General features: G+C 55.0%; 1 protein-coding gene and 1 long non-coding RNA gene across 12 annotated transcripts in view; one reads left to right on the top strand and one right to left on the bottom strand.

Annotated features, from left to right (window-relative positions):
• The window catches only part of EBF3 (EBF transcription factor 3), a 126,272-nt gene that overhangs the window by 95,946 nt on the left and 10,326 nt on the right, over positions 1-20,000 (top strand). For all 11 annotated transcript variants that reach the window (XM_058698142.1, XM_058698151.1, XM_058698152.1 and 8 more), the window contains 3 exons: positions 17-147; positions 600-726; positions 18,419-18,507. In XM_058698142.1, coding sequence (XP_058554125.1) covers positions 17-147; positions 600-726; positions 18,419-18,507 — 347 coding nt within the window. The remainder of the gene's footprint in view (positions 1-16; positions 148-599; positions 727-18,418; positions 18,508-20,000) is intronic.
• LOC131493578 (uncharacterized) lies at positions 18,316-19,718 on the bottom strand. The gene is made up of 2 exons (XR_009252759.1): positions 19,421-19,718; positions 18,316-18,734 (listed from the first exon to the last, which is right to left on the bottom strand). It is a non-coding gene; the product is annotated as an uncharacterized LOC131493578 (long non-coding RNA).

Genomic DNA, 20,000 nt, shown 5'->3' with positions numbered 1-20,000 from the left:
TGTCTTGTGCGAGCAGCCACTCCGTGCATCAAGGCCATCAGCCCCAGTGAAGGCTGGACCACGGGGGGAGCCACCGTGATCATAATCGGAGACAATTTCTTCGACGGCCTGCAAGTCGTGTTCGGAACCATGTTGGTGTGGAGCGAGGTAAGCCTGGGAGCCTCTCCCCCGAGCGGCCTGGCGAGCTGTCCGTGGGGCGCCGACCCCGGGCACCCTGTCCCAAACGGCTCACCTGTGGCAGGGGCTCCTCCGGTGGGTGGGCGCGGAGCCCCCCAACCCTGGGGTTTCAAACCTGCCGTAGGAGGCCCCTCAGCGCCCTGTGACAATTAGTGCTAGAATTACCAGAAGCGGGTTTAGGGAGACATATGGTGGCAATTTTCATATGAATGATGCCCTGTGGCCTTTCCTGCAAAGTAAAACCCGGGATCGTTTGCAGATATTTTTCTTAAAGAACACGGCAGATCCCCAGTGTCTGGGTGACAGCGAGGAGAGAGCATGCCGGGACATTCCGGGACGATGGTCCAATTTGTGCTCGTTTTGGTAATTCCGCCCACCCGGCCAGCGCCTCTGAAAGCCTGTTCACTCTGTGGTTCTTGTAGCTCATCACCCCCCATGCCATCCGCGTGCAGACCCCACCGCGGCACATTCCTGGAGTCGTTGAAGTGACCCTGTCCTACAAATCCAAGCAGTTCTGTAAAGGTGCTCCTGGGCGGTTTGTCTACACCGGTGAGTTCACGTTTCCGACTTCGGATGTCTCCTCCCCGTGACAGGCTGGGAGAGGGCCCCTTGGGCCTGCACAGGCGGGTCCCCTGTGAGCACAGGCGAAGTCCCCCGGGCCCAAGGGCTGGTCCAGTCGGGCGCACGGTTTCCGCATCCTCGTCTGAGTTGGCGAAGCTGTGGACGGGTGCAGCCCCCTCGGGCCGTGTGGTCCGGGCCCCTCCCCACATCCGTGCACCTTGGCCTTCCGGCCCGTAAAGCAAAGCGGTGGCCTCGTCAGCGACAAGTCACTTCCAGCCCGCATCGGGCGGCTACCCGTGTGCCCGCGCCGTCACTCCGCGTGGCTGCTGGTGACGTTGCCGCTCACTTGCACAAGTTGGGACTCCGAGATTACACACGTGTCACGTGCCCGAGGCCGCACACGCCGTAAACGGGGGTAAGCCAGGTGTCTGCTCCAGGCCCTATGCTGTGATCCTCTTTCTGGGAGGGTCTCAAACTTGTGTCACCAGACAGGGTCGCCCCTGAGATTACGCGGAGTTGTTTTATACGACGCTCTGCCCACACAGGTGCTCAGTTAACACCGTGTGTCCGAGGTTGCTCTTGACAAACGCCATAAATAAACTCAAGGTGTCTTTGCGTTTTGATGGCCTCCTAGCCAACTGCAAAAGTTGTAACGTTTGAGAAGGGTTTGTACCGCTGGGCAGCACCTGCCGAAACCCCGTGGGGCGGCAGAGATGGGCGCTTGTTCTATTCCTACCGTGGCCTTGATGTGGTGGCGTGGTGAGGGGGCCGGGGGGTCCGTGCCGGGAGCCTGGGCTGGGCGCGGGCTTGACAACACGCCGTCACTGGCTGCAGGATGCCCCAGAGCGGGTGTGGCCTCCCTTCCTCTGGGATGTGGGCCTCTCTGTCCACCAGGCGGGGGGTGGGTGGAGGGACGCTGTCCGCGTAGGGGTGTGAAGAGGAAGGAGAGCTTACTCACGCACTCCCCCTTGTAGGAAGGGTTGAATGGGTGTGGGACGAAAACTGAAGATTCTTCCAGCACCGCTTCCCATAGGCCCGACATCACCTCAGGGGTGGGCCTGACTTGGGTCCTCTCAGAGCCATGACTGTCGTCCCCAGAGGCGTCCAGACCCTTAACAGCTTGGCCGCCAGCGATACCTGGGGTCCTCGATCGGGGGGCGTTTCCTCCTCTGTTGTCTGTCCCAGTGCCCTGCCACACGGTCAAGGTGGGAGAGGAGGTGTCCACGCTAAGGGCTGTTCCTCCTATGGGACCAGCACACACTCCCAGGAGCCCAGAACTGCCAAGGAACAAGGGGGAAGTGGACGTAGCGAAAAGCTATGGGTGCGCATCCTGGGCCCTCTGCTGGGGTCTGGGCGCTTTTGGCTCCCTGGGAAGATCCAGACGCTGAGAGGGTCAGCTCCTCGAGTCTGTGAGGCCCCCCCGTGTGTCTCATGCAAAATGGGGTTATGCAACGTGGGGCATCTTGGGAGTGTCCACGCGTCTCCGACGAGTGCTGGGTGGTGGGTCCAGCCAGGTGCCAGGTCCCTGGGCGGTGTGGCCAGAGTTCTGTCCTGTACCCAGTGGGGCCTCTGTGCCCCTCCGTGTTCACAGCTCACGGGCGCCGCACGTCTCTGGCCTGTGAACTTGACGCTCTGCAAGCTCCCCTCTGCCTGGTGTTGGCCGGAGGTCCTGGGCCCGGTGCCTCCTGACCCCTCTGAGTCCCACTCTCTCGCCGGCCTGCCCCCTTGGGTTTTGTGTAGGTCAGGGAGAACTTAGGGGCCACGTCTGCCCCAGGTGGGCTCTCACAGGCGGCACCTTCTGTGGATGGTTAGGGTGACCGCCGTCAGGGGCCTCGGCTCGTCCAAGGAGGAGACATTTCCTGTCTCCTCACCAGCCGTGTTGTGTGTGGGCTCACACGTCTGCCACGTGACATGGGCGTCCTGGCTGGTGGAAGGCCCTGCCGTGAGCGTGTCCGAATGCGGCCAGCCCGACCTGCCCATCTGCACAGACACGGAGGACGGGCTCTCCCACAGCAGTTATTCTGCCCATCATCCTGGTTCGAGGCCTCAGCGGTGCCTTCAGGGGCTGCTGTCATAGATCAGACCTTCGCATCTGCAGGATTGGGTGGGGTGCGGGTGGGGGTGGGGGCGGGTCAGTGGCATTGTGAGAAGGACGTGATGGCAGAAAGGTCCAGTTCTGCTCTCTGGCTGCAGGAGGGGCCGGGCTGAGCTTTGGAGACCAGCACAGGAAAATGAGAAACTGTGTGGGGGTGGGGCCGCCTGTCACTGGCCAGCAGGGGTCACGTGTGCAGGGCCCCTAGGGGCAGTATTGCCCGGGTGGGGGGGCTGGCTGGGTGCCGGGGTGGCTCTCGGTGCACAACACCTTCCTTGGCTTCCTCTCCCGGGTCTGGGCTGCTCCAGGGTTATCCCCCAAGAGTGCCGGCTGCCACCCGCTTCCCCTGGTGCCGTCTTCCATTTCTGCGGGGTGGACGTCGTGTCCCCCACCCCCACGCTGACTGGGCTTCTAGGGCCACGGGTTCAGGGTCCCCTCTGCCCATGCGGAGTTCTCCCACGAATGGGCGTTTCAATGAGGCCATTCAGTGAGCTCAGGCTTTCCGAGCGGGAGGCTAATCTATTGCCCCCCACCCCCACCCCCAGCCTCAATCATTAACGGGAATATACATTTCAAACGCTGTGTAAGGGATACGGGGCCCCGTACACTCTCAGGGAGCAGAGGAAAGGTGGGGTCATAACCTGTCTGACCTGGAAGCTTCTGTCTGATTTGCATTGCCCTGAAATTGATGGGGACAATGAAGTAATCACTGGGAATTGCACTCTCCCCCCTGAAAATCGAGCCAGCCCTTCTGGACGTCGGGACACGGGCGCGCAGCCCCTGCAGGGAGGGCGCCGTCCCCTGGGCATCTGGCTCCTATCAGTCCCGGAGGCTGCCGGGACACCCTCACGGTGAACCTTCCCGGCCGAGGCAGCCAGGCCCCGGGGATAATGAACCTGCCCGAGGAGGAGGGGCCCCGCCCGCCAGACGCAAAAGGCCTAAATGATCTGTTTACAGTGATCTGAGAAACACCAGATTTTTTCAGAACCAGACCCGATCAGTCAACCCGGAGTGGGTGTGGGTGCTCTCTGCTGCCCCCGCCCCGGGCCCGTCCATCCGTCCGTCCTTCCGGGCCCTCTGGCCTGCTGCTTTGAACCACTATCAAGGCCGAATTACCTTGGGAGGTAGTGGCAGTTCAGTTGATTAGCATGGTGAATTAAAAGAAGGAGTCACAAGTGACCTGTCCGGCTCCTCCACACGGGTCCTTTGTAATCCCAGTGCGTCTCACCCCTGTTGTAAGAAGGTCAAAAATGAGAGAGAGAGAACAATTTTCAAGCGGCTAGCACTTAGGAGCAGAATTAACAATCACTCTGTATGTAATTGCCAGTTAATAGTAAATTGCCTCTTAGACTGTAAAATGCAATATAAACGGGTAGGCACCTAAAATTAAATTAATGAGATATTTGCTGCATTTAAAAGTGAATCGTGCAAATTAATAAGTGAGCGCAATGCTTGTTTTAATATTTGTCTGATAGCGTGTCCTTTGCTTGTTTAATAGTAATTAAACTAGTCCTAGGGTAGCCTACCTGAGAAACTCCTGGTATGGGCGGACCAAACGGTTTCACATTCATAACTTCGCCAGGAGAAACACATCGAGTTGTTAAGAGCAGTAAGAAATTATTTTTCAATTAGGATGTAGGCATTGCCGCGTTACTTGATTGAGACAAATTGGGATTTGTACGCTTCTAATTGAAATTACGTTAGAACGAAAACTCGTTTCACAGACACGTTTCCGCGTGTGAGGCGTTCTTGCACGAATGTGACTGTCGCTGTTGCCGTGAAGCGTCCACGTGGCGAAACTGTTTCCTGGGGCACAGACACACCGAAGCTGGTCCGTCGCGGCTCCCCTTCAAGCGTCGTCCCGCGGGTGTCCCGGGGTGGGGGTGGGGGGGCTCTTAGGGTTGACGTCCTGCGCCTGAATGCTTGGCTGACCCACCTTCATTTTAGAGATTTCTTTTGCTCAATTACAGAAATTATCACAAATTACCGGGAGACGACATATTGTGTGCCACAGGCCAAAGCCAGTTACGGATCAAGGTCCTGGCAGTTAACGGCATGTCCAGAGTGGCCGCGGCAGGAGCCGGAGCGCTGCACGCGTGGGCCAGGCTCAGGTCTGCAGTGCGTTTACTTGGTGGGGACATGAAAACGATTATTTTCTGCACAAAGATGTGCATTCAGTTTCCGGCTTGTGAAATCATTACTCAGCCAGTAATTGCTAACAGTTTGTGTTCTTTCCGATACAGTGTTTATGTTGTCGTTTGTTTGAAGTCAGGTTGTGCCTTAATCGGGGGACGTGTCAAGGCGGGGACCGCCCTGTCCTCAGGTGTTGTCCTGGCCCTATGGGGTGACTGTTTCTGCGCCCAGGGCCTTCTGTGGCCTCCGGCAGACTTCCACCGTTTACCCCCCACCTCCTGTCACCCCTTGAAAGGCACTCATGTTTCTGAAGTGGTTTAAAGATCTTTTGTGTGCATTCAGATGTGATTCTGTCAACAGCACGGTGACACGCTGTAGAGTCAATAGTGCCCTTCGACCACAGGCAGCCCCAACCAGCCGTCCCCCCGGCCGGCGCTCTTCAGACAGATTACTTGTCCCCACAGCACAAATGATTCCTAGTTCCCCCCCTCCCCCGTCATACTGTTTTCAGTGTGCTAAACTGGATGCTGATGGCTTCTCGTCAATGGAAGCCACCTGATTATTTCAGTGACAAATATTTAACCACATGTGTGGACCTGGTGGAGAAACAAATATTGTAATTACGGGCCCTGGAGTTTGGGGAAGCTTCCAGCCATGGAACCGTCTGCTGTGGCCAGTGAGGCCCCGTGGCTCTTGGCTGTTCCCTGTCTGCTCCTCTCTGTTGGCCACGACGGGGTTCACGGCTCCTACCCGGCGGTCGGAGGGTCCCTGGCAGGTAGACGCCTTGGCTTTTCTGTGAGGTTTGTGATGTGGGGCCTGTGTTTTCAGCTCAGGCCGTGTCCAGGCCTGTCCGGAGTCGGAGGGCCGGGATAGCTGTCTGCCTCGCGCACAGCTCCTGCACCCACCGCCATTTCTTGTCCCAACGCAGCTGGGCTCAAGAGCCCGGGCTCTTGTCATTTGTTTGCATACTGGCGGTAGAGGGCGGATTTCTTTTTAATGTTTATTTCTGAGAGAGACAGAGACAGAGTGTGAGTGGGGGACGGGCAGAGAGGGAGACACAGAATCCGAAGCAGGCTCCAGGCTCCAGGCTCCAGGCTCCAGGCTCCGAGCTGCCGGCACAGAGCCCGACAGGCGGGGCTCGAACTCACAAACCGCGAGATCATGACCTGAGCTGAGGCTGGACGCTCGGCCGACTGAGCCCCCCCAGGCGCCCCTAGAGGGCAGAGTTTTGCCCTCTGACTGGGACGGTGTGTGTCTGGGGCTGGCTGGTCGTCTTTGGGGTCATTGGCAGGACTCCTCGGGGCCCGGGGGGAAGGGAGGGCACCCACCTGGTGCCCTCTGCACTGTGCGGTTCAGCATGAGGCCAGGTGGACATCAGTGAACCTGCCGGCATGCTGCCTGGGCCCTGGCGGTGTGGACATCCACAACATGCCCGTCTCAGGCCTGGCGCTGGGAGGGCTCCCGGGGTCACCGCTGTCCCCTTGCCTCCTGTCTCGAAGGAGGCCCAGAGAATGAGACACACTGCTTGTGCTATTGCACAAGTAGACTATTTGTCCTAATCAGTGACACCCATTTACTAGAATTGCTTAAAATGAACTATACCTCATACAGAAATCGCACATTTAGAGACTTCCATTCATCATCTGAAAATTGAGGGCCAGTAAACTTTTCTGCTCCTCCAGTGGGATCGTAGGCATGCATCAAAATGTTAAAAATGATTGGTGAGAGGGAGCTGTCACCCATTTATCAAGGAAAAGAACATTATTTGCTAATTTCCCAACCAGGCTGGTGACAGGGTGCTTCGTCTTTGGACCCACGGTGACCAGCATGGCCTTTTTGTTATTAGTACAAGTCAAGCGCTTTTGGGCAGTTGCTAACAAGACACATTTGTCTGTCATCAGAGGGGCTGTGGTTGTTTTCCAAGTGGCTGTGACCAAAGTCCGCTCCCTGCGCCCCGATTGGCCGCGCTTCCCGGGGCCGCGCTAACCCAGGAGGAGAAACAACTGATAAATCACGAAGTTTCCATGTCAAGGTGAAGGTATTGACTCTCCGGCACCAAACCTGACAAAATGTAGCCGAGAGGACACAGCCATTTATCTTCCCCAAAGGACAAAAGGGTCATCCGGGTTTCACTCGGTGGTCGTCGAGACGTGGACGGGCGGAGGAGGGGGCCTGGCCCTCTGCCCGCTGAGTCCCCGGCACGGGTAGGCTCCCTGGCTTCCCTGCCCACCCGGGGGGCCACGGGGAGAGTCACGGAAGGGGATGGGCTCACGTGCGGGGGGTCTGTTCCGAACCTCTGGTTGGCACGGATGCCTCGTGCGTTTCCGAGAACAGCTTGGAAAGGGCACGGGGGTGGGGAACGGGTGAACCCCCCCCCATTCGAAAGCACAACGTGAAATACAGTCAGCTGAAGTGCACAGCAAAGCAGAGATAACAAATGTGCAAATAAAATCCCGCAACTCACCCTGGCGAAAATCTACGAGTCCGGCGATGGAGACCAAGGGAGGCGTCGGAACAACCTTTCGATGGAGAACCTTAGACGGAAGCGTGTGGTGCTTTCAGCGCTAAAGAAGGGGACTAGGTCAGGTGTCTCTGTGATCCTGGAGGAACAGAAGCCAGGACTACGTGTCGCCGAGCCCCGGCAGGGATGCCACGGGCTCCTCCCGCCGGGTCCGTTTGGCTGGACGCGGGGCACGGTGCAGGGCCCAGCCTCGACGTGGACAGCGAGTGCGGTCCACTGTGGCATGCCGCACAGGCTGGGACGGGGACGCCCCTGCGAGCTCCGGGGCGGCCTGGGCTTTGTTTGGGGAAGGTCTGTGCACCTGTCCGTACACACTTGTTCCGTGTTGACTTGGATCCCAAAAGCTCAGCCTGAGAAAAAGTACTTGTAAGAAATGATCATTCAGATCAGTTGGGCCTTTCTGATTCATTGTAGAAAATGCAAAATGAGTGATTCTTTTCTTAGAATGGTTTTTCAATAAAAGAAGAACAAAGTGGAAAGCTATTAGTGACGCGGACGATTTGCTGCCCCCCCCCCCCCCGCAAAAAAATAGAAGTTTCAAATACTCTTAACGAGCATACGGAGTAAGTTGGCCCCACCAGGGACCTGAGTGTATGTGGTGTTGCACGTATGCTCTGGAAGGCTCATTACAGACCGTGTTAAACTTTAAATACAGAAACTCCCGTGGAGACAGTTGGCCGCTGCAGATTGTGCTAAGCATTGGTGTAAATCATCTTTAGAGGGAGTTTCTTTAAGGTGCAGCCTGGCGGTGGGTCTGTCTGTCCCTCCTCCTGTGCAGACTCCCCCTTCCCTGCCCTTGTGCGGCGGGCCTGCCTCACCTCTCCCACTCACGGAAACCCTGCTGCCGAGCGTGGGTCCCAGGGCCGGGGTCCTCTCCCGCTCTGAGCGTCGGATGACCCTTGAGGACCTAGGTCAGGACCCCGAGGTGGCCAGATGCGGGGGATTCTGCCAGATTCCTTCTCTGTCTTGTCACGCCTTATTCTCCGAGGAGAAGGCCCTTGCCTGATGCCCCTCCGCCCTCCTCATCGCAGCCTCAGGGACACTGGATGGAGGGTGGGGGGCTGGGGGCCTGCAGGGTCGGACCCCTCTCCAGTCTTGTGGATCTGGGTGCCCGGCACTGGCTGGCAGCCACAGGCTTTCCCACAAAAAGTCAGTCCATCCCTGGTGTTGGAGACCAACTGGTGCTTTTCCTAACGAACCCTCCCCGGTACAGAAACATCCCATGTAAAGTTTTAGGCCCCTCGGTGCTGGGCTGGTGGACAAGCCCCAGGTCAAGGGATTGCAGCCACTACAGCGGTTTTGTGGGTGTAGGAGCTACGTGACGTGGCTTTACCACGTACCTGGCATTGGACGGCAGCACGTTCCTGGGCTAAAGCCTGTAAATTCAGAGGTCGTTTCAGAGTCGACTTGTTTAAATACCACGAAAACGAGGTGTGGCGGTGCAGTGTCCCACGGCTCCCTGCCTGGGGCGGGGGGGGGGGGGCTCATGCTGACGTTCTACTGTCACAGCCCCCACGACAGCACCCCAGGTCGCTGGAGCTTCGTCAGGGTGCCGTGGAGAACAGCTGGGGTGCTTGGGGCCCTGCACCCCCGTCACCCATGCGCCCCCGCCCCTCACGGCCCGGAGTTCTGCAGAGGCTCACGGCACCTGTCCTCTGCCCTTGGAACACACGATTACCAGGAACGACGTTAAAGACGAGCAGGGTGTGGAAGGACGCGATAGTGAAGCTCCCTGTCCACGCGATTTGGAACTTAGCCTGGTGTCAGAAAACACTCAGGGTTTGCCCGATGCCCACCCGCACCAGGTACTCAGCGGGGCCCTGCAGGCGATTCGGAGAAGGAGGGGTCTGGGTCTCACGGGTGCTCGGGGTGAGGCAGCCCTCGGCGGTGGGTTCCTCAGCAGAGGAAGGAGCCGTGATGCCGGGTTCTGGGCTGCACCCGGCCGATGTCTGATGCATGAGCCCCGTTTATAGTCTTGCTGACTCACAGTCTTATGGGAACGGAACAGGATATGGAAAAGAAGTGAATAAAACAGTGCTAAAAGTTGCTAAGTTCTGTGAGGAAGGGACAGCCGAGGCACCGGGGGTCTCCTAGGAGGGAGGTGGTGCGGGGTGGCTGGGGAGGCCGCCCTGGACGTGGGCAGCAGGGGTGGGGAGTTTCCAGGCAGGGAGAAGAGTGTGGACCGAGCGTGAACTCCGAGCCAGTCTGGGTGAGAGGCAGGGCTGCGGGGTGGCGGGGAGGTCCCGTGAGGCCACAGGGGCCTTCTGATCCCAGTACGCTGTGGGATTTTAGGACATCTTGTATGGAAGCAAAACCATTTCACGTGAGCACGTAACTCAGAGTCCTGTGTGCAAGGACTGTGGTTGGGGGATCCTAGCATTTACGTTAATCTTGGTGATGGCCTCGAGGGCTCTGCCTTAGAACATGCCTGTTCCTCACCCAGCTTGAAAACCAGGAGTGGGGGCCGCCTGAGTGGAGACTGCAAAGGGCAGTGACGTTGGGAAGCCGTTACGCTCCGTAAATGGGAGGCCTTCCCTGTGAACCCCCCTTCCCCAAAGCCGGGGTCGGCCTCCTTCACCCCTGGGTAGACCTCTCTTCTTTACAGAAGTGCCGGCAGCGCCCTTATCACGAGACGACGTTCCGACCAGGAACGACCAGGAAGAGCGTTTTCCTCGGTGGAGGGAGAGCTGGTGTGTAGAGTCTAATCCAGATTAGAGATGCTACCTTCACTTGAAATCTAGTTTTTTATGCAGATGGAATTCATGTAGCATAAAATTCACCCAAAGCGTATACTTCGTAGGTTTTAGTCTGTGGACAGAGTTGTGCAAGCGTTGTTTATTCAGGAACACTTTCACCGCACGGAAAGGAACGCTGTACCGGTGAGCGGTCCCTGGGCGTTCCCCGTTCCTGTCCCTTGCCTCCCCCTGCGCCCCCAGCTCCCCTCCTGTGCACTTGCTCTCTCCTGACGTTTCACGTAAATGGAATCACGCAGCACGCGGCCCTCTGTGACTGGCGTCTTTCACTCGGTGGCACGTCGGCCGCACGGTAGCCCACGTCAGATCTTCGTTCCTCTGCAAGGCTGAGTACCGTGCAGTTCACCAGCTCACAGACACGTGGGTAATCGCAGGTGCTGAAACCTTGGGGTGGACACGGGACAGTGTCACATTCACCTAAACGTTTGTGTGGACGGAGGATAGTGTCACATTCACCTTGGCCTCCCCCCCCCCCCCCCCCGTCAAAAATGTGGCGACCCCTCCTGCTGCCGTGCACCTCGCGTGGGGCAGGTTAGGTGCCGTGACACAGGGTGGCGGCCCCACCCTCGGGGAGGAGGACGGGCCCCGAGCGAGTGAGTGGACGGCCGGGAGTGTGGGCCCGCGGTGGGGGTGGGGCGGGGGGCTGGCTGGCTTCGGCGGCACGGGGGCGGGGGTCTTTCCGCAGCAGGAACACCCCCAGCCTTGGGAGTTGGGGGGGCGGGTATTACTTTCAGAGCTCATTCTTCAGCTTCTGTCTGAACAGAGATTTTACGCTGGTTTAGAGTGTGCAAATCCATTGCCGGGATGGTTCTCCACAGAGCGTTATGTTGCCTGTTTGGGTTTTAAGACCTTTCCTTGAAAGACCATCTCTAAGAGGTTTAGCAACACCAGGACACTTGACTTTTCTTTCTCGGGGAAAGGATGACGGCTAGCGCGAGACCTCTCGTGCACAGAGCGCGGTTTCAGTGGCCGGCCTCTCCTCTTGTTTGGAGGCTCTTTATACGTAGAGGGAGCTCACGTCTGTCGGGACAGCCTTGGTGGGGCGGCGCGGGGGTTGCGGGACGGCCAGGGCCCCTCGCCCACCCCGGAGCCGCCACCGTGGGGAGTCTGTCTCCGGGCTCCCCGTCCCTGGAGACGGAGCCGTCCAGGAAGTGAGGGCGGCTGATACGCAGGTGCCTTAGCTTTCCTTAGCTGCCGGGCTGGGCTCGGCAGGCTGTGAAAGCTGTAATCCAGTGTATTCTTTGAGGTATGTAAACAGAATTGTTTGAATGCAATCCAGTAGTTGTCAGCAAGGGTATTATTTTGGTAACAAGGAAGATGAGCTGTCCCCTTTTCTGCATTTGGTGTCACATCACAATGCTGTCATCCGCTGCCAGGCGGTGGTGAATGGACGCGGGTCCCTGTGCACAGGCCGGGCTGGGCTGCGTGTGTGAATACCAGAACAATATTCCCCATACGAACGGGGAGGCACCTGACTTCCAATTAGAAGTCAAGCGTGGCATTTTTCCCATCCTCGGAAGTCTTGCTTTCGGAAAATACCCTTCGGCTGGCGGGTCGGAGGGGCTTCCGTGGCGGCGGCCACACGTGGACCAGAGGCGGGCCGGGGTGGGGTTGATCCCCCTGCTGGTGGCGGGGACCCGTGGCGGGGGGGGGGGGGGGAGGGGTGGGCCGGAAGGGCCAGGTCAGTTGGGTGAGGGCAGCCTGGGGTCAGCCGCTCGGCGTCCGCAAAGGGTGACCCGAGGCCTTCCTGTAGGTGCCCACCCGGGGGGCCGGGCCGGGTGGGGGCTCCTGGGGCCCACGCCTCTGGTGCGTGACGCAGAACCGCCGTGGCCTTTGTGTTTCCGTGCACGCCACGGTGCCTGGCTCACCCTGCCGAGTTCTGTGATTGAAATTCATTGCCAAATTTATTGAGAAATTAATGAGAAAAGCTGCAAAGTATTGACTTTGAGAGGAAAACACAACTCATCTTGAATGAGGAGGAAAATGCAGCAATAATTTAGCCAGTATTGATTTGGCCCTGTCCGTGTATTGATCTTCATTTTACAATATTAATTTGCACCTGCAATCGGCTGCAAAGGGAACCGATTTCATTTCGTGGCCGCGTTAATGTGCAAAGCATTAGGTGCTCTTAAGAAGTGGGGGTCTCGCACGTCCTGTCGGGAAGGCAGGCTTTTTTTTTTTTTCTCTATTTTTGCTTGTTACTGAAATAGACTAAAAATTAATTTTTTTGTCGGACAAAATATGAAAGCGAAAACCCATCTAAACCGTGGCCCTCCTCTCTGCCGCGCGGGCCGCTTTTCATCCGCACGCGGAGCCGTCAGCCGCCTGAAACTCCAGGCCTCTCTCATCATCATCCCGGATCAGTTCAAAGTTCATGAAATTTCTATGAGCATTGATCTCGCCCCATTGATTTTTTTTTGCAGCAGATCTTTGAAATTTTAATTTCCCGAGCATCTGAATTTCTTATAGATGAAATGCGCTTGGAGGAGACGGTTGATGATGAAGTAGAGGAGCTGGCATCATTTTAAAGCCCAAAAAGGGGAGAGGAAACAGGCGTCTGCAGACCATGCGCGACGGTCTCGAGGTGGAGTGATGGCGGCACCTGGGGGGGGGCTGAGGTTCGGGGTGGTCCTCCGCGGCCACACGTTTTTAATGCAACTTTTTATACAGTCATTTTTGAGAGAAAAGCTATCTGGAGAAACAGCAGGACAGAGAAACATTCTTCACTGTGCGATCATTTGCTCACAGCAGTGTTTATCACCTGGTCAAGTTCACCTAGTTACTTATCAGTGGGACATTTAATAACCTCAAGGTGATATAATTGCTATTGGCATTTTTCCCCCTTGGATTCAGCTGGTTAATGTGTAAACTACTTGTCAGCAAATAGCACTTTGTCACTGAAATCACTAACACCCTCTAGAGGGATGTCTTTGTATTGAGCAATTTAATTTTACTTTATTTAATTTTTACACATTACAACCTGTGTTCATTCAGGCACACTGAAGGCTCGCAGTCTGTTGGGGCAGGGTCTGGGTATCCTGTTAGTAAAATATACTATATCTTATTTAACAATCCCCATTGCCTTAATTGAAGTGCGTTCTTGTCCCTCGGAAAAGGAACTGCAGATGTTCTTATTATGTAGTTATGTTGCTAATGTGAAAAACTGCCTCATTATGAGGATCTGTTTGTAGCTCGAAAATTACTGCATTATGACAAATGCATGATTGGGAAGTTACAGGAAGATGATCATTATTGAAATGAAACTAGAACCCGTATAATGGCTGCAACCAGCAGCTGGAATGAAGCAAATGAATGTCTTCCTGTTTTTACTGTCGGAGGCAGGAGGAAGATTTGTGCCAAACCTAAAACTTCTTGTGTCTTCCTTTGCTCGCCGGGCTCCCGTTTAAACAACAGAGAGGGGAGATGGGAAAAGTGGCTTGTTTCCTACCTGCCGGCGTTCTCCCCACCACTCCATCCCCCCACCCCCACCCCCACCCCGTGCGTTTAATGCCGCTGTTTTAAAGGCAGGAGTGTGGTCATAAGAGCAGTCAGTCCGGGGTGCTTTGAGTCTAGGTGCACTGCGATGGCTGGGCTGGCCTTCTGGTCCCCCTGGCAGGGGGTGGGCGGGAGGTGGCCGTCACAGCAAAGCTGGGTCACCAAGACCCCCTCCTTCCCGCCACAGTCCAGTCCCTGTGAGCAGGCAGGGTGCCTCCGGGCCAGGGTGTGGGGACGGGACGTCAGCGCCCTGGGCAGGCAGCCACCCCGCCCCAAGCAGCAGCTTCACCACTACCAAGGGGTCGCCACCCACTGCTCCCGGGCGCCCTCGGGGGCAGGTTTCCCACGGCCAAGCCCCAGGCATGTAGTAGCTGCTTAATAAATGTCAGGTGAACGGGGACGGACTTCAGACAGTTTGTTTGGTGGCTTGGTGCCCACCCCCCCGAGAGTTGCTCTTTGTAGAAAAACACTCACTGGCCTCAAACATACAGGTTTTCCAGTCTGAAATTGTGTGTGTGTGTGTGTGGTCAACCCAGAGGTCCCGGACACACCCCCTTGCTTAACTGAATTGGGTTTATACCTTAATGGACTTTGCTATTGGAGCCTAGTAAAATAATCATACACATTTTGGGGTCCTAGAGATTAACACAGACCTCAGGGCAGGGCTGGCTGACAAAGAAGCTTAAGCCATCAGAATGAAAACTAAAACTATGTATGTCACAAGAAAGAAAACTCCACGGACGCTTGCCCATTGGTACGTTTCTAATTGCAGCAGGGCCGACGGGAGCTGCGCTGGCCACAGCTGGAGCTCAGAGCCCGATGCCATTTTCTGCTGCCACATTAGCTCCGGCAATCCCAACTTGAACTGACATCACAGACCGTTAAAATTTTATCAATTGCGCGATGATTAATCCCCCAGTACACGGGCATGACTTAAATATTTAGAATGCCTCTTCTGTTATGACTTTAATGCATGTAAAGTAACGAGATTAACTCCAGTACACTCAAATATATTTAAATATGTATCCGTCCCGAGCTGTAGGCTATTCCGGTGTGGAGGAATCACTGACTCTATGTGGCCGTGTCAGCCTCTATTTGTATGACCCGCGCTGGATGCTGGCCTGCATGTGATAGCCGGATATCTGGCTTTTCACAGGCGGCCTGATGGCTCGCCCCATTTGGCATGGAATGTGATTCCCGGCTATTCTCGCTTCTGATTCATTCAGGTTTTATTGCTGTGTAATTTTCTTATTCTAAAATAAAAGCTCTCCAACAAAAATTACTATGCATTAGGCCGCGGTAGCCTACTCAAATGGATATTAATACAGTTTATCTCTAAAAGGACGAATAATGTATTTGAAACAGATAAAAGGCCCTCCACTAAATGAGGAATGTTAATATCTTATGGCACGGTTAATAAAGAGATATTTCACAAGGGAGATTTGTTTTATGACTTTTGATACAACAGCCTTATAATCTGACATATCTTAAATGATATAATTTTGCGCACACACCCATCCCTTTCATACGCGGCGGCCCGTCTTAGCAAGATTTGAATTCAGAACAAATAATGGGCACTAATTACTTCGGTGGGGGGGGGGGGCGGCTTATTATGACACTCACCCTCTCGGTTGCAGATATGTGCGAATCCGCGCGGCAAGTTGGAAGCTTATAATGTGTTTTGAGAAATGTCTTGTTTTTTTCCCCTTCAGCAGAAAATAACATTTGTTTTTGTTGTGTTTAAGGCAGAGTTTAAATTAATTTAACCCAGTGACACATGTTCGGAGACTAAGCATGCTGCTAAATAATTCCTTGGAATAAATTGCTCAGGAACCAAGTACATTAATTTACGGCTCTCCTGATGCTGACAGATGTGAGGGCGGTAGGAGGACCCTACAAATATTAACATAAAACAAATTTGCTTTATTCTTCTTCATATTTCTTCTTCGTCCCTGACTCGAGCTCACCCAAGGCTCCTTCTCTAATTATCCGCGAGGTCAGTAAGCAAAATTGGGAAGAAGCTGGGAGATCAATACAAATTATCCCTGAGCAAACCAGTGCTGACAGTTTGAATTGCAGCATATGTTTACCCAAAATCAGGCAATTTATCTTAATATCAGCAAAGTAATGCAGTGCAGGTGAAAGGTCAGGCAATCTCTCCCCCTCATAATTACCCAGTTCTAAAACAGGAAAGTGGTATTGATTGGCCTGGCTCGGTGCTCTGTGACTGGACGTGCCAGAGCCTCGCCCTGGCTCGGCTGGGCCCTCGCCTTGTAAACTCGGCGCGCCGAGGATTTATTAGATGCGTGCCTTCGCTCTTGTGCTTTCTCCTCCCGTGGCAGGTTTGCCAGCGAGGTCCCGCCAGGCGCCGCGGGGACGGGCTCCGCGCGGTTCAGCCCTCGGAAGGCCGCCGGTCGGGCCCGCTGCTGGCCACTGCCCTTGGGGGCACCGAGGCGGATTGGGTACCCCCCTCCCCCCTCTCCCCCCCAGCACCCAGAGCGCGTGTCCCTTCTCCTGCAGTTTAAAGGCGAAGGCAGGCTTTTCTGATGCTTCCACGTGAATTCGTTGGGCTTCCAGGAGCCGGGGTGCCCGGTGGCATCTCGGGCCGCATCGGCGGCCCCCACCCCCTGCCCTCTGTGGCGTCCCGCGTGGCGGGGACCTCCCGTGGCACAGTTACACGTCATCTCCCGAACATTCGGCGGAGTGCCGAGCTCGTTGTTGGCAGCGCACTTGGGACGTAAGCGCTCTCTGGGCTGAAGTGGGGGGGGGGGGGTGAAAGGTACCCTCGTATTTATGCCGCGTTAAAATATTTTCAGTCCTAGAAGGAGAATATCAATTCAACTGAAACATTGGAAAATGTCTCTCCCAGAATGAGAGTGTATGGTTATTACAAGTCATAAAGCTTCTGAAAGCTTGCATTAAAGCGTCCATCACCTGTCAGGGGCATTTGCATGAAATCAATAGTGGCCGCCCATCTATCTTTTCTGATCACCTTTCATCAGGCCGATTCATTAAGTCAAACAGTCATGGTGATTAGCTGGGAGAGAGGAGACACCGGACACGTTAGAAATGCACAGTGGGCCACCCTTTTTGTTCCCTAATCAAGCAACGTAATACTTCATCTAATCCTCTCTGGCCCGAGTGGCTCGGTGAGGCCCAGCCGCCCGGCCGGCCGCACCACAACTTTTGCCGGACACCCTCGTCCTGGGCAGGCAGAGATATGACAGATTGTCCCCCAGTCAACACTGACAGCTTCTGATGATTAATGGTTTGATGATGAAGTGGTTTCACACATACGGAATTTACATCACAGAGAGTTGGACGGCCGCGTCACACACGCGGAGGCGTTCTGAGGAGCTTTACTATTTGCAAAGAAAAAAGAGGGCAAAATCGCAGCAAAAGCCATGTCATGTAAAATCAATACGTCGGATCAATGCTTTATTAACAAGAAAATGTCTTACTTCACATTCCTGCGTGGACCTTTGTCTCCGGGATGCATGAGGGGATGTCAGATCATATTGTGGCCCTCGGCTTACGGGCGTATCATCGAGCGTACGTGCGCGAGACCCACCGTGGGTGCCGACGCTCGAGGAAAACGGTGACCGATCATTTCGGAGAGCGCTTTCAAAGGCAGCCCGTAACCTTGTTCCTCGAAGCCGGGCGCCTTTGTGTTCCCCGCGCCGTGCAGACCCGCCGAGTTGGGTGGTGTTAATCATCAAATTACGTGCTAATGAGTGATGGCCCAAATTGCGGCTACGTAATGAATAGATGGCGGCAGGTCCTATTAGGCTCAGAAAACCCCCTGATTTATGTCGTGCCATGCACCGTGGCGTTACTCCGCGGAAAACGGTATCTACATCAAGAAGTAATGCACTCTAATAAGTATTTTCATCTTAACTCGCGTCCCCGGGCCTCCGGGCTCAGTTTTTGTTGGAGTCAGGCAGAGCCATAATAAAGCCCAATGGCTCCTTATAAAGCTTGTTAAACACGGAGTGTGCAGTCGGACGGAGTCCCGGCCGTGATTCATGCACTGTACACACAGCGCGTGTACCGCTGATTTATGGCCGCGCACAGTTCATAGTCAAAATTACAATTTGAGGGATAAAAAGATTAATTACTGTTTGTGGCCGGCAATTCCGTGAGGCTGGTGGAATGATAGTGCTCTACATCAGTTTGTAGTCAGCCATTCACAGATTATTAAAGCTTTGCAAGAATAAGTGTGCCTCCTGCCCAGTTTGTGCTCAGGCAATATGCTAGACAGAAAAGGACCACAGGGATAAATCTGAAGCTAGCAATGGCTGGACATATGTCATAATTGCCAGTTTCCCATAAATCCCTGGCCAGTGTGGAAGGCACTGCGTGATGCAGGCAGTGATCATGACAGTGGGGATTGCTATACGTGGCCCCGAGACTTGCAACTTTCTGACCGCGCCACCGTTTCTACACTGTGTCGAGGAACCCTTGGACTTTCTTCCCGTCTAATTATAGATTGGAAATAATCATCGCCTTTATGTGCGAAAGAAAGGGGGAAATCCATTCCTTAAGACAGAGCTGGCGTTCGGGGGCGCTTGCCTTCAAGAGCGTCAGAGAAGGCGAATTACACATTTATTTGTAAGCGTGCAATAAACGAGTAATGGATGGCATAAAAGTAATTAACCTGACCTACATTTCTGTGTCCTGTTACAGCCCTTAATGAACCAACCATAGATTACGGCTTTCAGAGGTTGCAGAAAGTGATCCCGAGACATCCGGGTGATCCCGAAAGGTTACCCAAGGTTAGTAAAAGAGCATGTGGCGCCCTGCGTGCGGCGGGTCCGCCACCGGGCCGGTTCCGGTTTGGGGGCAGCAGGTGCCCTGGGAAGGGGGGCTTCCAGACGCCCCGAGCCCCGCAGCCACGGCGAGGCCGACAGGTGCGGGGGGCCGCCCCGGCCCGTCCCAGGTGGGCGAAGGGGTGAGGGAAGGGGGCCCGCGGCCGCCAGTCTTCTGTCTCGTCGCCGCGAACCTAGAGGAGGAAGAGAAAGGCTTCTCTGATACAAATATTTTGGATTCTGCGAGGGGGACGTAAACTTCCGCGTAATGAAATAGTTCAATTAAACATTTTCCGCTCCAGTAGCCCGCGCTGATTTCAATCTAAGCAGCCCCAGACTGATCTGTGATTACTTGACTCTTGTTTTCCTTTCATTTCCTAAAGCTCGATTCAGTTTAATCTTTTGTTTACAAAGCTTTTGTTATAAGTCCCTGACTTAGCAGGCTAACAAATGAGGTCCACATATTAATATCTGGGGGACTTTTCATTTCAGTTCCACAAAGACAAAAGCCGCCGTGTTGCTGTGCACACGCCGCCTATCACAGGAATTTTCATTTTGATGTATGACATTAAAGATAAGTCAAGCTTATAATTTTCCCCCTCCTTTGATATAATTTTGTCTCTTTCTCTCTTTAGAAGCCATCTCTGGTTTTCGAGGCAGAGTTGAAAACACAAAATGAAAAATGAAGTCATAACGTTGTGACTGACTACTTTACATGCCGTCCCTGTGTGCACGCACAAGTCTTGACCACCTCTGAGTTTTATTAACACGATAAAACCTTTTAGACGTTACCTTTTTAATGCTCAGCGTGAACATAAGCAATGTCATTAGGCTCCTTTTTAATTTGTGAACATGCCAGCAACGGATGGCACATACTCACTGTTAGAATCCTGGGAGCCGGGGAAGCATGTTTTTCAAATGCAGAGCGGTTCACAGAGGGGTTTTGTTCCTGAGGGTGCGCTCCAGCGGGATGAGCCTTTCCCCAGGCCCGCGTGCTGCTACCCAGAGGGCTTTGCTGCCAGCCTCGATCCGGGGATGGCTTTGCACTGGATTAGCCGCCGGGCTCGGCCACCCCCACGAACAGAAAGGCCACGTGGCCCTTGGCAGGCCGACGTGAATGCTGAGCTTGAGGCTGAGTGAACCCAGAGAGGAGGTCCCAGCAGGTGCCCTCTGTGGGTGTCCCGGGCCACCTTCCCCGCCTGCCCTCCGGTAGGACCATACTGCACCTCACAGCTTCGTCGGCTCGTGTCGGTGTCACAGGTGACCAGGTGCCCGTGAGGCCCTTGCCGGTGAGCGGCTAGCCGCCTCTGACCTGCCCCTCCACCCTGCCCAGCTTGGCTCATGCCCCCCACCCCCACCCCCAGCACAGCTGGGGGCTGGACAGGGCTTCTGGGAAGCCTGCCAGACCCCGGGGGGGGGGGGGGGGGAAGGGCTCCTACCTCCCTGGGGACTGAGGACTT

This window comes from Neofelis nebulosa, chromosome 13, assembly GCF_028018385.1.
Source record: "Neofelis nebulosa isolate mNeoNeb1 chromosome 13, mNeoNeb1.pri, whole genome shotgun sequence".
In the NCBI taxonomy this organism is placed as follows: domain Eukaryota; kingdom Metazoa; phylum Chordata; class Mammalia; order Carnivora; family Felidae; genus Neofelis; species Neofelis nebulosa.
This window is presented reverse-complemented; position numbering and strand designations above follow the sequence as displayed.